This window comes from Alosa pseudoharengus, unplaced genomic scaffold (genome assembly GCF_046254945.1).
Source record: "Alosa pseudoharengus isolate Yale_2024_CS ecotype anadromous, Long Island Sound unplaced genomic scaffold, YU_APseudo_1.1 YU_APseudo_1.1_scf_8, whole genome shotgun sequence".
NCBI lineage: Eukaryota > Metazoa > Chordata > Actinopteri > Clupeiformes > Clupeidae > Alosa > Alosa pseudoharengus.
This window is the reverse complement of record NW_027468870.1, coordinates 21,080,923-21,097,476: the sequence shown is the minus strand read 5'-3', so window position 1 is coordinate 21,097,476 and position 16,554 is coordinate 21,080,923. Positions and strand designations below refer to the sequence as shown.

The following is a 16,554-nucleotide window of genomic DNA, read 5'->3' as shown; positions in this document are numbered from 1 at the left end:
ATGCAGCTCATCAGATTGATGTTATTTCTTGGGTGACATCCATGATGGTGTCCCAGATGTATTTCAGTAACATCTGTACATGTATTAACAGATACACTAACGGTCAAAAGTTTGGGGTCACTTAGAAATCTCCATTCCACTTCATTATAGACAGAATACCAGCTGAGATCAGTTGCATTGTTTTTTGATCAGGGCAGCAGTTTCCAGATTACATTATGCTGGTATTCTGTCTATAATAGAGTGGAATGGAAATTTCTAAGTGACTCCAAACTTTTGACCGGTAGTGTACATCTGGAGGCAGGGGTGGAGGAATATGGAGTAAATGGGACTACATCCAATGTACAAAAAACACTCCTGTTTGTGCATACAATGTGCAAAAGACATGCCTGTTTAAAGAGGACACGTTCAGGATATGACCATTGTGCCTATTGTCACAGTAGAACAAACTTCACGAGGAATCGACTGTGTATTCGTGTAAAAAGATTAGGGGATTTTTCCTGGTTGTCTAGTCATACGAATGGAAAAGTGGATTGGTTTTCCAAGAATACTTTATGTAAAAGTTTCTAAAAACAAAGTAAACCTAACATTCATACACTCCTCAGTGACTTAGTTTTTAAACTATCCCTCCAGAAACCAAAACGCTGGATAAACTACTGTGGTCTTATTAAGGGATAATCTTCGTTTTAACCCTAATCTAACCTCATCTGTCATATCTCCACTGTGCTGTTTAGGGCCATATTCAACCAGCACAAGGAAACACGTCATATATTTTGCCACAAGGCCTTTAAATCCAAATTGTGCCTTGAACACTATGCAATGTTGTTTAAACCAAAACACTAGAAACAGTATTTTTGCAGCCTGTTACAGCCTAACTATCATCACATCATTAGGTTGGTTATGATTTTACACTATTAGAAAGTTCTGTGTTTTGTCTACACCAGGGAATGCCCATGGACACAGTGTCTTTATGTATGGCTGTGATATGTATGTATGTAAACGCCTTGGTATTGTACATGTTATCAGAAATGAATGGATGTTTATATGCGTAACAAATTCTTCACTGTGTGTGCACTGCAGTGGCAAAGTCTTCTTTTGTACTCTGAATAAACTAATTTTCAGATTGTCTCTGTGTACAAGCATTTTATACTCACACCAGTGTTGGGAGGGCACAGAATTGACAACTGCACCACGAAATTGCAAATGTTTTCAGGGTTCCCACGGGTCATGAAATTTCTAGAATATCATGGAATTTGGGAAAGTCTATTCCAGACATAGAAAGTCAGGGAATTTTAGCATTTTTGGGGAAAATTATGTTGTAGTAGTACAAGAAATACATTAACACAATATTTCCACGCAGAATTGGTGTATATCTGGTTATTAGCTTTATTACTTGCATGAGTAGACCAACTTTAGTCAATGCCCATTTATTTATGAAAAGTAAAAGATTATTAAATGCTACACAGCTGCTCTGAAATCATTGGTCGGTATATGTACCATTCATTATATAGTAAGTCATGCAAATTCAGGTTTTTGGTTAGGGAAAGTCAGGGAAAAGTCATGGAATTTTACAACTGTCTTAGAGTGGGAAGCCTGGGTATCATAAAACAGTGTGCTTCTCTATTATTCACATTAGTTAACGCCACTTTGGTGGCTAAACATTTTGCTAAATATAATATTTATCGAGATAATTTCACCATTTTTATTGTGCCTTTGCACTGTCATCATTGGCAGTCCTAAAATCTTGCATCAACATGTATGCATTATTATTAAAAAACTATATAAATGTAAATATGAACAATATTACCTGTACTGTACTGTACCATACTAATTGCAGTGATTCATGAATAACACAAAAACATACATCAAACATCTTTTATTTTGTTATATTTGTGTGGAGTGTTTTTTTTCTTCATATCTGTTGCTGGGTAACACTGGATAAGGCACGTTTTGAATCTGTATGCCATCGTCTTTCCATATTAACTTGACTTGGAAGGCTTTACAATGACAGAGCTTCCAGTGACGAGGGTGGAGTGGAACTCAACCATGAAGCTGTTCTTCAGCCTGTGCAGGAAGTGCACGTATCTAACCCCAGGGCCGTAGCCTGAGAAGACGTGGGAAACCTGCAAAAAGTAGACAAACACACACAAGTGTGACATTTCAATTTCCATCCTGGGCTCGTTCAATCTGGCCCCCTAATCATTTCCCAGTGTAACTGGCTCATTCATTCGCCAAGCTGGAGTGTGGTGAGCGTTCTGGTGCATAATGGCTGCCGTGCATCACTGAGGGGGCTGCTACACACTGGAGGTGGTTAGTGAGGTTCCCCCTTCACTGTAAAGTGCTATATAAATGCAAGTGTTACAACACTCAAACGTGACTATGTAATAGTGATACTCTTTTGTTTTCATAAAAATGTGTCTGTGCTGTGCTAAACATTCTCAGAATCACACATTTTTCTCTGTGTGCTAGTATGTGTGAGTGTGATCCTCTGTATAGTTTGTGTGACCCCTAAAGGTGATGATACATGGATCAACTGTTTTCAGCAATGTTGCTAGGCAACCACATAACCAGTTTTATTTATTCTGATTGGATAATCATGACGATTTGCCTACTGATGACTAAAGTATTCCAGAAAATAAATTGTTGCCCAATACCAATGGGAACATGCCAGAACCACCACAATGAAGAACATTTCCCAGTAACATTGGGCAAAAAGTTGACCCATGTGTCATCAGCTTAATGCCCTTACAAGTTCCCCGTGCATCTCACCTGTTTCCAGTTGTGGGAGTAATTCTCCAGGTCCTCTCGAGGGTTGCTGGTGAACTCCTTGATGACCGTCTGTCCATCGCTTCCGAGCAGCCTCACCTGAAGCTGGTAGATGGACTCATGGATCTGACTCTCCTCATACCTATAAAAAGGCAGTCAACACACCTGAGTTAAACTTAAGGGGCCCTAATTTATTTGGCGGGCAAAGTGTGAAGTCTGTCATCAAGATAGTCACACATGAACTACAGCTATCATATGGCATATGGGAGCATTGGGTTGACTCATCAATGTTTGCGCTTCAGTGTCTTGTCCATGGTGTTAAAGTACAGTAGCAAATTGATTGTATTACTTTAGCTTTAGATAGACTTACGACTTTGCACTTAACCCATCAAATGAATTAGGGACCAAGGACTTGTTGATTACTGCAGTGTCTGATCAACCATCTACTGCTTGAGTTCATCTTTATATAAAACAATACTTTGTTTGTTATATCTTTTTACCATCTAGAGATGTATGGCAATTTCTTGTAAGTAACTGTTTTGCCAACATTAAATTTCTCCAGTAAATATTTCTATCATATTACTTTACAACACTTGGGTAAGATGTACAGTTGCATCAGATGTCCTGAAACATGAGTGTCTTAACTATTGGTTATGTCTTGTAATTCTTGTGCAAACTTGTGTTCAGTGGTGTGTTCCACGAAGTTCTCTTTTCCCCTTTTACAGGCATTGCCACACTGTGCCAGCTGTATGAAACCTGTCCTATCACACTTCCGCTATGACTTTTCTTCAGCGTAATAACATTCGCACCAAAGTGGTGATGTGAATTAAACTCGTAATTTGCATGAATTACTGTAACTTCCTGACTATTAACTGAGGTTTATACATTGATTTTGCTAAATGTCTTCAGCTATGATGTTAATACACATGGGCAGGCTATACATGGGAATGCATTTCTTTTCATCAGTCTTCATGAATAAAGCACAATCTAATTCTGATTCATTTGGGCTATCGGGAACTGCAGTTTATACATGGGTGCAGTTACTGTAATTAATGATGTTGTTTTTTGTTCTTTGCATACAACAATGCCCTGAGGTTTATACACAATGCAGCTAATACATGAAACATTCCTGTACTTATTAATTGAGCACTTGCTAGAGACAAAACAACGCTCCTCCTCTCTCTCCCCTTTCTACATCACACACATCAGTGATAATGAATGACATCTTGGATCCCAATTTTGACAGTTGTCAAGGTTTGCTGAGAAATGCAGACGGGAGATATGTCCCTGTAATTCTGACTGTTCAACGAACCTGGCTAACAGAAGCCTGAAGGGACTGATATCCACACCAATTAAAAAGTGAACATTAAAATTAACTTGTACAAAAAAAGGTGCCATTGTAGTGTAACACTCACTCACCAGTCATCAATTGCAATAGCTGGTTGGAAGTCATCAAGCAGTTCTGGCCATAATCCCTCAGCTAGGAGATCCACACGCTGCTCCATAGTGAGCCAGCTAAGGAACGATGACAGGAGATTGTATTATTTACCATCAAAAATATTATCATTATCAATAGCATTCAGTCTATGGTGTGACATATTGCTTTAATCCACCATTTTTGAAATGAGCAGATCCTCACCCATCTTATCAAGGGTAATCCTCCTGAATAATATGTGATTTTTACATTTAAATTATCAATATTATGAAAGCCTTTTTAAGACTTACTAAGAATTTTTCATTAAGAGTAGCCTAAATAGAGAATCTACCATTAAGATTGACTTAACCATCTCATTATTAACATGTTATAAAAGCTGCTGTGTTTTGATGACATATTGAGTGTGATGTTAGTTAGCACACTTACACTATTGTCACTTGAAAAGATGTAACCTGACACTGCAATATTATTGAAAATAGTAGAGGTAGATGTTATGTGAACTTGATACCAACATATATCAACAGATGGCACCTTCCAATGGTTGTGCTGATCAGTGATGGAAAGCATATCATGAAAGACAGAAAAAAAACAAAATAACAAAATCCCGTTTTCTATTAAGAGGCCGTCTAGGTTTGGAAACATTCAGTTCAGTGAACAGTTCAGAAGTTTTTACAGCCTGGTTAGCACTCAGACCTTCTCAGTTGGAATTGAGAGTGGGTCTGGACAAGGTTCATTGCCTTACGACTTCCAGCAGGGGCGTAACTAGCAATCTTGTAAACAAAGGTTTTAAATGCAGTTGTTTAATCAATTCCAAAGAAATACAAGTCCATGCTAGATTAGCTATTGTACTTGCGTTCCCATGTTTTAGGAACATTAGAAATGGGCTTTGGTGGCCTCTTGTCCAGACAGACCTGCAGAGCTAATCACAAATTTGCAAAAGTTTCGTGTGGGTATTCCCAGCCAATTTTACGTATGGGTTGAAACGGTGTTGTGATTGTGTGTGTGTGTGTGTGTGTTGTGTGTGTGTGTGTGTGTGTGTGTGTGTGTGTGCGTGTATGAGAGTGAGAGTTTATGGGTCTATATACCTACCTGAACTGGGGAAGATAGCAAACTACAGCGCCTGGAGGTATGTTCGCATCTTCAGAGAACATCTCCCCTCTACTTTTGGTCCATCCCGAATAATCACCTGAGACACACAAACATCACATGTAGAAAGCTTTCCCTCCCCTATAATGTGTCCATTGGAAAAATGGGCTTTCATTGTAATTCATCAAGTCTGCGTGGATAGGCCTAGCCAAGGCCTAGGCTACTGTAAATGTACATTTATTTAAATTGGCTATAGGCTAGGCCACAACAAGCAGACCAGTTGAGATGTTTACATTTTTCATTTACAACCTTTGTAAATCCAAGACTGTCATTTTTTTCATAAAGGAGATTGTTTTAAGCGGACATAACTTACACTTCAAGGTCCACCACTACATAGCCTACCTTTGGGTTCAGTGGGTGGAGGTGCGTTGCTGTAGTCTGGCGGGACCTCTGACAGATCAGGCTCCGGCGGTGGTTCATGGTGAGTCACGCCTACAGGTTCACACAAACGAACATCACGTTACCAAATTAACTGTCAAAACAAATAGAGATCTTGCGAAACGTTCAAGATAGCCTGTAACTGTAGTGAGACAAATTAAATGACAAATTTGACCTAATTACAAAAGAAATGCGACATGCAAATTGCATTTAAAATTAAACTTTGGGGTTAGCGTTTTTGACAGATAGGCTACAGTCATGGTCACACACGCTTGACACAGTCACAGGCGTGAATCAGCCAATTGGAATCTGTGTTGTCTTCCACCTTCCCGGAAGTGTATGCGTAAACATTAGAACTTCGTTCTAAATTATTGAAAGAAATGGACACAACGGTTGCTAGTTAAAAGGGAGTTAGACAACACAAGTAGCCCCCAAGTATGCCAGATACAAGCTTAACCGACAACAACAGCCTTCAGTTAGTTAGTCACCAAATAGTGGTATATGAAGTCGAACATTAGCCTACCATGAGGAGCAGGATTCTTCAGTAAATTTCGTCCTAGGGGTTTCTTTTCATAGACCATCTTCCAGTCAACACTATCAGGCATCGAAATTCCGTTGGACTTAAGATGATACTCATTTTCGCATTTCTCCTTCCAGTCCGCCATTGTGCCTCCGACTGCAATGCCTGTAAGTGAGATCAGGAAGGGTATCATCATGCTTTTACAATCCCTGCCCCACCCCGAAAGTGATTAGTGTGGGCGACCGATCATCATAAAAGTGTGAATGAAATAATGTCAAGGCTGCATGAAAGACCTTTGCGTAATGACTAGGTTAGTTAGAATAAGTTTAGATAATGACATGTAGGCTATTTGCTATTTTTTAACAGAAAATAAAAATAATAGGCTACATACTTTCCATTCAGTAAAAGGCCTAGCCTATTTAATAGTAAAACATATTTTGTTGCAGGCCATCAGATGTAATATAGGCTAATATGCCAACATTCAGTTGACATGAAATAGAGAAGCCAAGCAAGCAATGCATCAACATAGTATGTTTCTGTGCTACTTCTGGCTATAACAACGTTTCAGGCTACAAATCCTAAAAAAAAAAAAAACAGAAGTGAATCTAGAGGCAAAGCTTTTAAGCTGGCTGACTTGCATTGTGGTAATAATAGGCCTAGGATGACATTTTATTTAGGCCTGCATATAGCATACAATGTGCTAAGAAGTATTTCAATCAAAAGTTACCTATTCATTATTTGCATGCAGTTTAATTACATAGGCAAATATGTTTGATATGAGGGTCTCAAGGGGAGCATTTACAGAGATTGGCTTTACTCAGCCTGGAGCCTACTATATACTTTTGGAATATTAGCCTACTTTTCCCATTTATTGTGAGTTTAAAGCCCTTTTCACAATGTAGAATGTATTGCTACATTCATTATCAATAGCATTCAGTCTATGGTGTGACATATTGCTTAAATCCACCATTTTAAGATTTGAAATGAGCAGATCCTCACCCTTCTTATAAAGGGTAATCCCCCTGAATAATATGTGATTTTTACATTTAAATTATCAATATTATGAAAGCCTTTTTAAGACTTATTAAGATTTTTTCATTAAGAGTAGCCTAAATAGAGAACAGACACATATGAACACTTAAACATCTGATATATATCAACAGATGGCACCTTCCAATTGTTGTGCTGATCAGTGATGGAAAGCATATCATGACAGAAAAAAACAAAATAACAAAATCGAGTTTTCTATTAAAAGGCTGTCTAGGTTTGGAAACATTCAGTTTAGTGAACAGCTAATCTAGTATGGACTATTGATAAAAGCCCTTTTCACAATGTAGAATGTATTGCTACACAAGCAAAAGATAAGGTTGTCACATGCACAATGTGTTAAAGGCAGAAACAGGCCAAAGTCCCTCACTAGTCATACCTGGAAACCATGAACATACATAGGCTACATATGGGGCGTGTGGATGGATGTGTGCTTTCAATGTAAACATAGCAACCACTAGGCCTCTAGAGAGTAGATAACAGCATGATTGGTCAGATTGTAAAGATTTACTGGTTACATAAAGACCATACATAAAAGGCAAGTTTCTATGATTTGGTCCAAAATGTACAATAAATATCCAACAGCTCAAATACGGCACTCTGGTGATATTTTCACATTCAGCCAAAAGGTTCACCTCAGTATCAGTTTACCTTGTACTGAAGCTAGAAACTATAGAGATTTGTACAACTGCTCAAGTGGCCTAGTCTATTGATTCTGTTCTCTTTGCCCAGATAGACCATAATCCTCATCAGACCGCTTGAGTTTGTAATGCAATGATTATTCCTATGTAACAAATCTGGTGTGAGTCTCCTGTGTCTTGGTTATGAATAAAATAAGATATTTTCAGAAGTGATGTCTATGAAAGCAAGATCTCTGGTTCCATTGGGCTAAACTTTGAGTGGGTTGATAAAGTATCTTTGTCTAAACTGCATCACTGAGCTGAATAGTTGTTTAGAATACTGATGAATTATTAGGGTCATTGTTGTGTCATAATATGCTGGGCAGAACAAAGGCTTGGAATGTACAGAGACACAAGATTCATCATTCTGATGGCAGCCAGGTAAAGGAACTGTCTTACTTTCACAGCATTCTGTTCATTTTTAAAAAAAAAAACATGTATTAATGCAACTTGTCATGTGCTGTACAGCTCACGTTTCCAAGGTGTGCACGTGTGGGGCAAAACTGGTCTTCAGTACTGGACTATGAGAGTGTGCAGCTTTCCCACTGTCCCAGCAAGGCATCAATAGTTTCGTGATGGAGAAATCGAATCGGGAGACCCCACAGTGTTATTGTTTTAAGGTGAGGGTTTTGTTTAGTATATTATTACACTGAGATATTATAAAGTCTATATGGATATTTTTCGGCCATATTTCAAATGTGTCCAAAGCGATCAAAGTTTGTATTTTAATAATTGCTTCTACTCATCAGTGTCCTGCTCATCAAACAGAGTCACCAGATGAGGGACTTAGGAAGAGCAGCCAGCCAATGAACCTGAACACAAGCACCACAAGCCCTATGCACAGCAATGATAACAGAACAGCGCAGGCAGTCTGTGAGAACAGTGAGCCGGAATATCTGTTGGAAGAGATCCATAGACCTGCAGAAAGTGTGCCGGTCAAATGGTGTGAGAACAGACTGGCTGATAGGATGGAGGAGTGCAAGCGTTGTCCCAGGCCATGTGCAGGGATGTACCGTATGACGCTGGGAGGGATCAATCAGATGCAGCGCCGCCGGAAGGGGCGCCCATCCTCCCCTAGTTCCTCATCCTGTAATGCTGAAGGCCAGAAAACATCTATGGCAGTCAGGACTGGAAGACCTCACTCTCCTTTTCAATTTAATGATGGTACGAGACCTCTCTCTCTCTAATGAAGCCTCATATAGCACAGATATATTGAGGTTTCTGTTATGGGAACAGTTACATAGGTTGGAATCCTCAATAGGGTATAGCTCACATGTAGGTCCAATATAGGCTACATTAAGGCTCACAATGCCTTAGAAATTTAGTATTTAAAATGTGTCATTCTATGTTGTAAGTCGCTTTGGATAAAAATCAGTGCTAAGTAAACATAACCTGAACCAAAACTGTAACCACAATTTGATTATGTGGGAAGTTGCCGCTATGACATTTAAGCTTTAGCTATAGTTCCAAATGTTTAATTTTCTTGTGTGTGTTGGTAGATTACCAGGTCAGCAAGCAAGAGAATGAAGCCTACAGATCACCACAGAAGAGACAACACAAGCAAACACAGACAGGCTCAACGATGACAAGTAATAAGACACACGTCACACCCACCCAGGGTGGAGCCAACAGCAGATAATGCACAGAAGAGCTGTATACACACACACACACACACACACACACACACACACACACACACACACACCACCACCACACCACCACCACCACCACCACCACCACACCAGAGTACACTGTAAACTGAGGAAAACGGAGTAAACAGGGTCAAATACACACACAGCCTGTTTTCACATGCAGACTGGTAACACACATACTTACTCACACAGGTGTGTCGGGGAGAGGCTTGAGTCGTGCTGACAGACCAGCATTCACAGGCCTCGACGTGGCGTGTCAGACCAACATCCGTTCATTGATGTCCCCAAGAGACGATATCGCAGGTGAGCAGCTGAAGTTACAGAGATGCTTCACTGAGTACTGGAGGTGTTTAAAATGATCTACCTTTTTCCCTCTGCAATTATGTTTTGAAACATATCTGAGGTACATATCTGCCTGTTGAGGTGTCCACGACCATGGCATATCGCATTGCACTTTTCTGCTAATTTACACTTCTGGTTTTAAGTGATTTCGTTGTCTTTGTTAGCCTGGCGAGCCAGACCCACATTAAAATGTAGGGTCTGGGCACTCACTGTTCACCGTTCGCAGTGCTCAGTCCGAGGTGCGGGATAATCAGTTGTTTCAAATTCCCTCTGCACGCAATATAGGACCGCAATAGGATATTTGTTTTCAAGTAGCAGGGAATTCAAGCCAAACCGTTGCAACTCTGTCATCAATCATTATGTTAAACCCAACAAACGACTCTATACACGATTTCAATGCCAGATTAAGTTTCGATTTCTGGAGCTCACATTGTCAACGGAGAGTTGCTAGACTAGCCCTGGCAGCAAATGACTAGCCCTGGCAGCGCGTCTAGATTTCTAGGCTATGTCTTTGTACTTGTACTCTGCACAATGACAATAAAGTTGAATATAATCAAATATAATATTCTACTTGTACTGATAAATAAACTGCAGAACATGTTGTAAAGCTTTTTAATTAAAGTTTATGCTTAAATTAAATGTGTATTGAACTACAATAGTAACATGCAATTGAAGTATGATAATTGAAAAATATTCAGTGTATGTTGATGATTTGTTTTATGCATTTCTGGACATTTAAGAGGGCCTGGACAGTTGCATCATCAATATCAACCCACAAGTATTTTCATAATCGTCAACAAAAAGTCGTTACTGCACATTTAATGACGTTTCCTTTCTGAAGAAAAAAAATGTGGAAACCCCAAACAAAGGAGTGTTCCTTTTAAGTGTTTTTGAGCGATTGAGCTCAGGATCAGGGATCTGGCCTCTGTAAGCAGGTCTGAAAAAGGGCTCAAGAAGTAATTGAGGGCTTTAAGAACAGAACTCAGCCCTTAAGTGTAAAGTCCTATGGCTCAAGTGATAAGCGAAGGCGCTAACACCAGTTAAGTGATGTATCTGAATGCCAGGGTCATGTGTACTGATAGAATTAGTATTTTAACAAAACAATAAATGTGGGTGCTGTATATACACTGCTCAAAATAAATAAGGGAACACTTTTTCATAGGTGTATCAACGTTATCAAACTTGTAAGCTATTGGTCTGGCCAGTTACATAACAGAGGGGGTTGTGAATCAGTTTCACCTGCTTTGGTGTCATCAAAGTTAACAACAGGTGCACTAGAGGGGCAACAATGAGACAACCCCAAAAACAGGAATGGTTTTACAGGTGGTGGCAACTGATAATTTTTCCATCTTAAGTGATTTTTCATGTTTCGTATTTGGGTAGGGTCAGTGTCACTACTGGTAGCATAAGCCAGTACCTGGAGCCTACAAAGGTTGCACAGGTAGTCCAACCCCTCCAGAATGGCACACCAATATGTTCCATTGCCAGGACTTCTGTGTCTCCCAGCGCAGTCTCAAAAGGAGATTCCTGGAGACAGGCAGTTGCTTTAAGAGAGCTGGGCAGTGTGGTAGAAGATCCTTTACCCAGCAGCAGGACCAGTATCTGCTCCTTTGTGCAAAGAGGAACAGTAGGAGCCCTGCCAGAGCCCTATAAAATGACCTCCAGCAGGCCGCTGGTGTGAATGTCTCTGACCACACTGTCAGAAACAGACTTCATGAGGGTGGCCTGAGGGCTCGATGGCCTCTATAGGGACCTCTGCTCACTGCCCAGCACTGTGGAGCTCAACTGCCATTTGCCATAGAATACAAAATTGGCAGGTCCGCCATTGGCGCCCTGTGCTTTTCACAGATGAGAGCAGGTTCACCCTGAGCACATGTGACAGACGTGAAAGGGTCTGGCGATGTCGTGGAGAACGTTATGCTGCCTGCAACATCATTCAGCATGACCGATTTGGTGTTGGGTCAGTGATGGTCTGGGGAGGCATATCCTTGGAGGGACGCACAGACCTCTATGGGCAAAACAACGGCACCCTCACTGCTCTTAGGTATCGGGATGAATCTTCAGACCCATTGTCTGACCCTGTACTGGTGCAGAGGCCCCTGGGTTCCCTCTGGTGCACAACAATGGCCGGCCACATGTGGCTAGAGTGTGTAGGCAGTTCCTGGAGGATGAAGGAATTGACTGTCCCCCACACTCCTGACTTAAATCCAGTTGGACATTGTGTTTTGGTCCATCCACCTCTTGGACATTGTGTTTTGGTCCATCCAACACCGGCAGGTTGCACCACAGACTGTCAAGGAGCTCAATGATGGCCGTGTCCACATCTGGGAGCAGACCCCCAGGACACCATCCGCCGTCTCATTGTCAAGCATGTGGGGTCCATACGAACTACTGAGTACCATTTTGAGTTGCTGCAATGAAATGTAGGCAAAATGGACTAGCTTGTCGCATAATTTTTTCACTTTTTTCACTGATTTTCGTGGGGGTCTTTGAATTCGGCCCTCTGTAGGTTGAACATTTTCATTACCAAAAAAATAATGTGCCATCCTTTACCCAGTACACATTACCCAGTCCATATCAGTATAGATATCCAACATGAGTTTTTTTCCCATTGAGATCTGATGTTTTTTCAAAGTGTTCCTTTATTTTTTTTGAGCAGTGTAGTAATATTGTTCTGTGGTTTGATATAGAATACCCAGGGAGAGACAGAAAGGGGAAAACTTGTGAGGCAACAAACTGCACAGACACATCTAACCACCTCAGAGAGATGAAAAACAAGGTGAACTACTGTGTATATGATTGTCACCTTGTGGCATGAATGAGTGAGAGAATGAACGAATGAATGAATGAATGAATGGATGGATGGATGAACTAATGAATGAATGAACTTGTAACTAGGGCATAGGCCTATAGGGCATCAGTGTAAATGGCCCCGTAGCACTTCACATGTTGAAGGGGACTGATCCTCAGCACCAACACCAATATGTGCAATCAAGCTAGATTATGTGACACCTTGTGGCTGACTTTAAGCCTACAATCACAAATATGTGATTAGAATGTTGCTAACTGAATGTTCCATTTGATGATGTAATAATGACCTCAAGCGATTGGGGATTCTAGATTTGTAGGCTTGCAAAAAAAAAAGCAAGTGAAAAGTGGCATCTTCCTCTTTCTCTCTGTCCTTTCCCCACACCCCTCACATCTGTGCACCATCTTATAATGTTCCTTTCCTTACAGAATTCCTGTCATCGTGACAGGAGCTGTGTGCGCCAATTTGCAGTGTTCACTTTAATGGTCGGAGTCATAGGCTACTTAGCCATTAACCACCAGAAATATCTGAATCGACAGTAAACCACACCTTTACCATTTAAACACATATGTGAGCCAACTGTTTGCCAATAAATGAATTAAGACAACAGTATGGAAAGTGCTGATTTCATAGAGGACCAGACAGGAAAAATCCAGGAGATGCAGGAGATGTCTCCATCTAGTGGGGAAGGTTTGCCAGCAAATCAGAATCATTCGAGTAACACCTGACAAAGATAGATAGATAGATAGATAGATAGATAGATAGATAGATAGATACTTTATTGATCCCCAAAATTCAAGGTCTCAGTAGCATACAGACATCACACACAACATGCACGTACAGCAGAACGAGTAAATATAAGTATATACATATAACAAAACTCCACTGTACAATAGAGACAGTAGAAGATAAGAAAACTAAAAAACTAAATACTAAATATACTATATAAATTAAATTTAAAAAATCCACAGTGTGCTTAAGGATGATCAAGCATGAGGCGCTTGCAGTGACAGGGCCGGGACTGGTCCTGTAATTCAGTGTGCATGGTAAGGTGCCCTAAGAGAGTGAGTATCATGGTGAAGGTGCAAAAAGTAGTCCAACAGTAGTGCAACAGTGCAAGAATAAGGTCTAGAGCATAAATAAATATGGACAAATAAGAGAGTAATGTATAATGTAGACAAGGTAATATAAAAACTATATCAGTGCAAGAATAGGTTGAGGTAATAGGGTTACAGCCATTCAGTATTGTAGCAGAAGCCATTGGTCATGTGTGCTAATATAGCATAAAAAACAGTGTAGCAGTAAAACAGTAGTAAAACATTAGGCTGTGGACAGTAGTAGAACAGTAGTAACAGTTGCACATTGACATTGCAGTATTTGCCCTGTACTTAAGACATTTATTAAAACACTGCACATTGATGAGTCCACATAATAAAAGTTGTTCAATTTCAACTCAGAATCAATCAAAAATGAAGCTATGAAGTACAATCCAATGGACTATACTCATGTACGTTACAGCTGTCTCCTCTGGTAATGCTTTGAGCATGTAGAACTAATCATTAGACAGTGTTTACTGGGATCAACAGAGAGAGTGAGATAGTGAATGAACACCTGTGTCTCCCAAACACACACACACAGACACATTTATAACTCCACTGCCACGTCAGGCAAAGTTGAGATACATATAATTCTGACTGAGGTATGTGTTGGGAGAGCTTGGGCAATAAACTAGAGAAAAACAGGGAAGCATCAGGAGGTGTGGGTGTAGTAACAAACTGAGAGAGACAGAGGGAGAGGGAGAGAGAGAGAGGAAGTTGAAAGTGAGAGGCTCCTGCAGTGTTCGGTCCTGAGGGCACAGAACATTCTCTTCAGACAGAATTACCCCAAAGCTTGTGTTCCATGCATCGGATCACGCCAGCACGTTATGCTGCGCCACCACTTGCAGACACCGATACTGGCTAACTTTGGGACAGATGCAGCCTCGGCCTTCTGAAAAAATGCATAAAATATCTGTGTCAAAGCGCTAAGATTGTTATGGTCACTTGGGGTTTTGTCTTGCATTGAAGAATACATTTGTAAACTTAAGTGTCTGTGTAAAAATATATACAAAAAAAAAGAAGTACACAAAAAAGGTGAAAAAGGAGTTCAGTTTTTACCTGCAATCTCTGACAGACGCACATGCACATAAGACATTAGAATGTCACTAGCTACTGAATGTTCCATTTGATGATGTAGAAATGAATATATATGTATATATATTACAGTATGTAGTGTATACAACATCATGATACCTCATGGATGAAGAATGGTTGGGGTGAATAATGTGCAGTCTGTATATACATAATTATGTAAGTGTAAATATAAATATACTGTGAGTGTGTGTGCCTATGGAGGGGTTAATTACAGTTACCAGCGACAGGTTTCAAGTAGCTGGAACATTCAGTGAAGCCTTACATAACGATAGAGTACAGTGCCCCTACACCACATACTCAGCCAGGCCACGTCTTTTTTAATAATAACAACATGTTTCATTTATAGGCAAAATATAATAATAAAATGTTATAGAATGGTGGTTATTGGATTCTGGATGTCACGGTTTTCTCAAAAGTGCACTTTGACCTTTTAATTCTCAGCTGATAATCTATCAATGGTGTCACCATGAGACAGATGCCCGCAGAATCTTCACACAACATTAACTGGAGCTAACCAGTGTCCTTTCTCTGTCTCTGTGTATTAGCAAAACCGGTCCATTGGCCAGTACCACAACAACCATGTTTCTAGCATGTATTAATAAACCAGTAAGGCTACTACCGATATGTAAAGTTGTGAATCAATGTGTATAAGCTTGTAATTGTGTGTGTGTGTGTGTGTGAGAGAGAGTTTGTGTGCATCTGTGCGAGCAAACACATGTGTATGTACTGAATGCAAGCACATGCGTATGTCTATGTGTGTGTATGTGTGTGTCTTTGTCAGTGCACCTGTGTGCCTATGCATGTAGTGCATGCGTGCATGTGTTTGTGAGTGGGAGAGGTAGTTGAGCCCAACGCATGCCCACATATAATATCTCATATCTCAAGGCCCCTCCACCAATGTCAGATGATGCCCAAGGGACAGCTGGCACCAGAAGCTCATAAATGGATGCCGCCGCTCGGCTTTGTCCCGTTTGCCAACCGTCGGTCCGGCGCAGTAGCAGCACTGAAATTCTGTCAGTTTATGGCCGATACTCCTGGGCTGCACCCATAAGCAAAGTCTCCCCTGGCACTCAACCTCTGTGATTTACTGGGCCAACACATTGGCCCATTAAAATTACCTGTAAAAATAGTGGATTGGAGCCACAAACCGTCTGTGGTTTCTTGTGATTTGTAGTAAATAAATGTGAAAGATTTCATCTCCAAACTGAAGATTATGGAAGGAAAATATACATTAGGAAGCTGGTTTTGTGATGATTAGCTGCCAGAGGCTGCTTATTGGAAACAACTGCGAAAGGGAGAGAGTATGACTTACAGCAGGGAGTGTCTACTGATATCTAATGTTGCCCCACTATCTATCAAGTTGAGGGAGAGCCTTCTGAAGACTGTCATCTTAGCGTCTACATTTCTGTCTCAACTCTTTTGTTGATGAACAGCTATAATAGTCTACTTCTCCTTATCTGTATAGCACTTTGGGTAAAGACTATGATCAAATAAAATCACTTAATTAGGCTCATGTACAGTTTATGTTTAAAAGGCCTATTGCATATTAATCAAGTTAGTAGAATTGTGAGTCATGAGGCTACTACATGC

General features: G+C 40.4%; 2 protein-coding genes across 3 annotated transcripts; one reads left to right on the top strand and one right to left on the bottom strand.

The window, feature by feature from the left end:
- Positions 1 to 1,858: 1,858 nt before the first annotated feature.
- nccrp1 (P1, F-box associated domain containing) lies at positions 1,859 to 6,655 on the bottom strand. The gene is made up of 7 exons (XM_076274118.1): positions 6,634 to 6,655; positions 6,246 to 6,407; positions 5,687 to 5,776; positions 5,288 to 5,384; positions 4,183 to 4,278; positions 2,767 to 2,905; positions 1,859 to 2,120 (listed from the first exon to the last, which is right to left on the bottom strand). The coding sequence occupies exons 1-7, from the start codon at positions 6,638 to 6,640 to the stop codon at positions 1,977 to 1,979; spliced, it is 735 nt and encodes a 244-aa protein (XP_076130233.1). The 5' UTR covers positions 6,641 to 6,655; the 3' UTR covers positions 1,859 to 1,976.
- Positions 6,288 to 10,203, top strand: LOC143111867 (uncharacterized). 2 transcript variants are annotated; one of them, XM_076274120.1, is made up of 6 exons: positions 6,321 to 6,409; positions 8,296 to 8,350; positions 8,438 to 8,589; positions 8,719 to 9,133; positions 9,469 to 9,558; positions 9,814 to 10,203. In XM_076274120.1, the coding sequence occupies exons 3-6, from the start codon at positions 8,545 to 8,547 to the stop codon at positions 9,978 to 9,980; spliced, it is 717 nt and encodes a 238-aa protein (XP_076130235.1). In that variant the 5' UTR covers positions 6,321 to 6,409; positions 8,296 to 8,350; positions 8,438 to 8,544; the 3' UTR covers positions 9,981 to 10,203. The 2 variants fall into 2 exon arrangements, with proteins under 2 accessions (XP_076130234.1, XP_076130235.1); XM_076274119.1 differs by lacking the exon at positions 8,296 to 8,350 and having other exon boundaries at positions 6,288 to 6,409.
- The last annotated feature ends 6,351 nt before the right edge of the window (positions 10,204 to 16,554 follow it).

Excerpts from the sequence above, each read along its gene's own strand:
- nccrp1 (XM_076274118.1), bottom strand. Across the intron at positions 4,279-5,287 it reads TGCTATCTTCCCCAGTTCAG|CTGGCTCACTATGGAGCAGC; the intron begins GTAGGTATATAG and ends ATCGTTCCTTAG. Across the intron at positions 2,906-4,182 it reads GCTATTGCAATTGATGACTG|GTATGAGGAGAGTCAGATCC; the intron begins GTGAGTGAGTGT and ends GCCTTTTTATAG.
- LOC143111867 (XM_076274119.1), top strand. The coding sequence starts at position 8,545 with ATGGAGAAATCGAATCGGGAGACCCCACAGTGTTATTGTTTTAAG. Across the intron at positions 8,590-8,718 it reads CACAGTGTTATTGTTTTAAG|TGTCCTGCTCATCAAACAGA; the intron begins GTGAGGGTTTTG and ends TCTACTCATCAG. Across the intron at positions 9,134-9,468 it reads TCCTTTTCAATTTAATGATG|ATTACCAGGTCAGCAAGCAA; the intron begins GTACGAGACCTC and ends GTGTGTTGGTAG.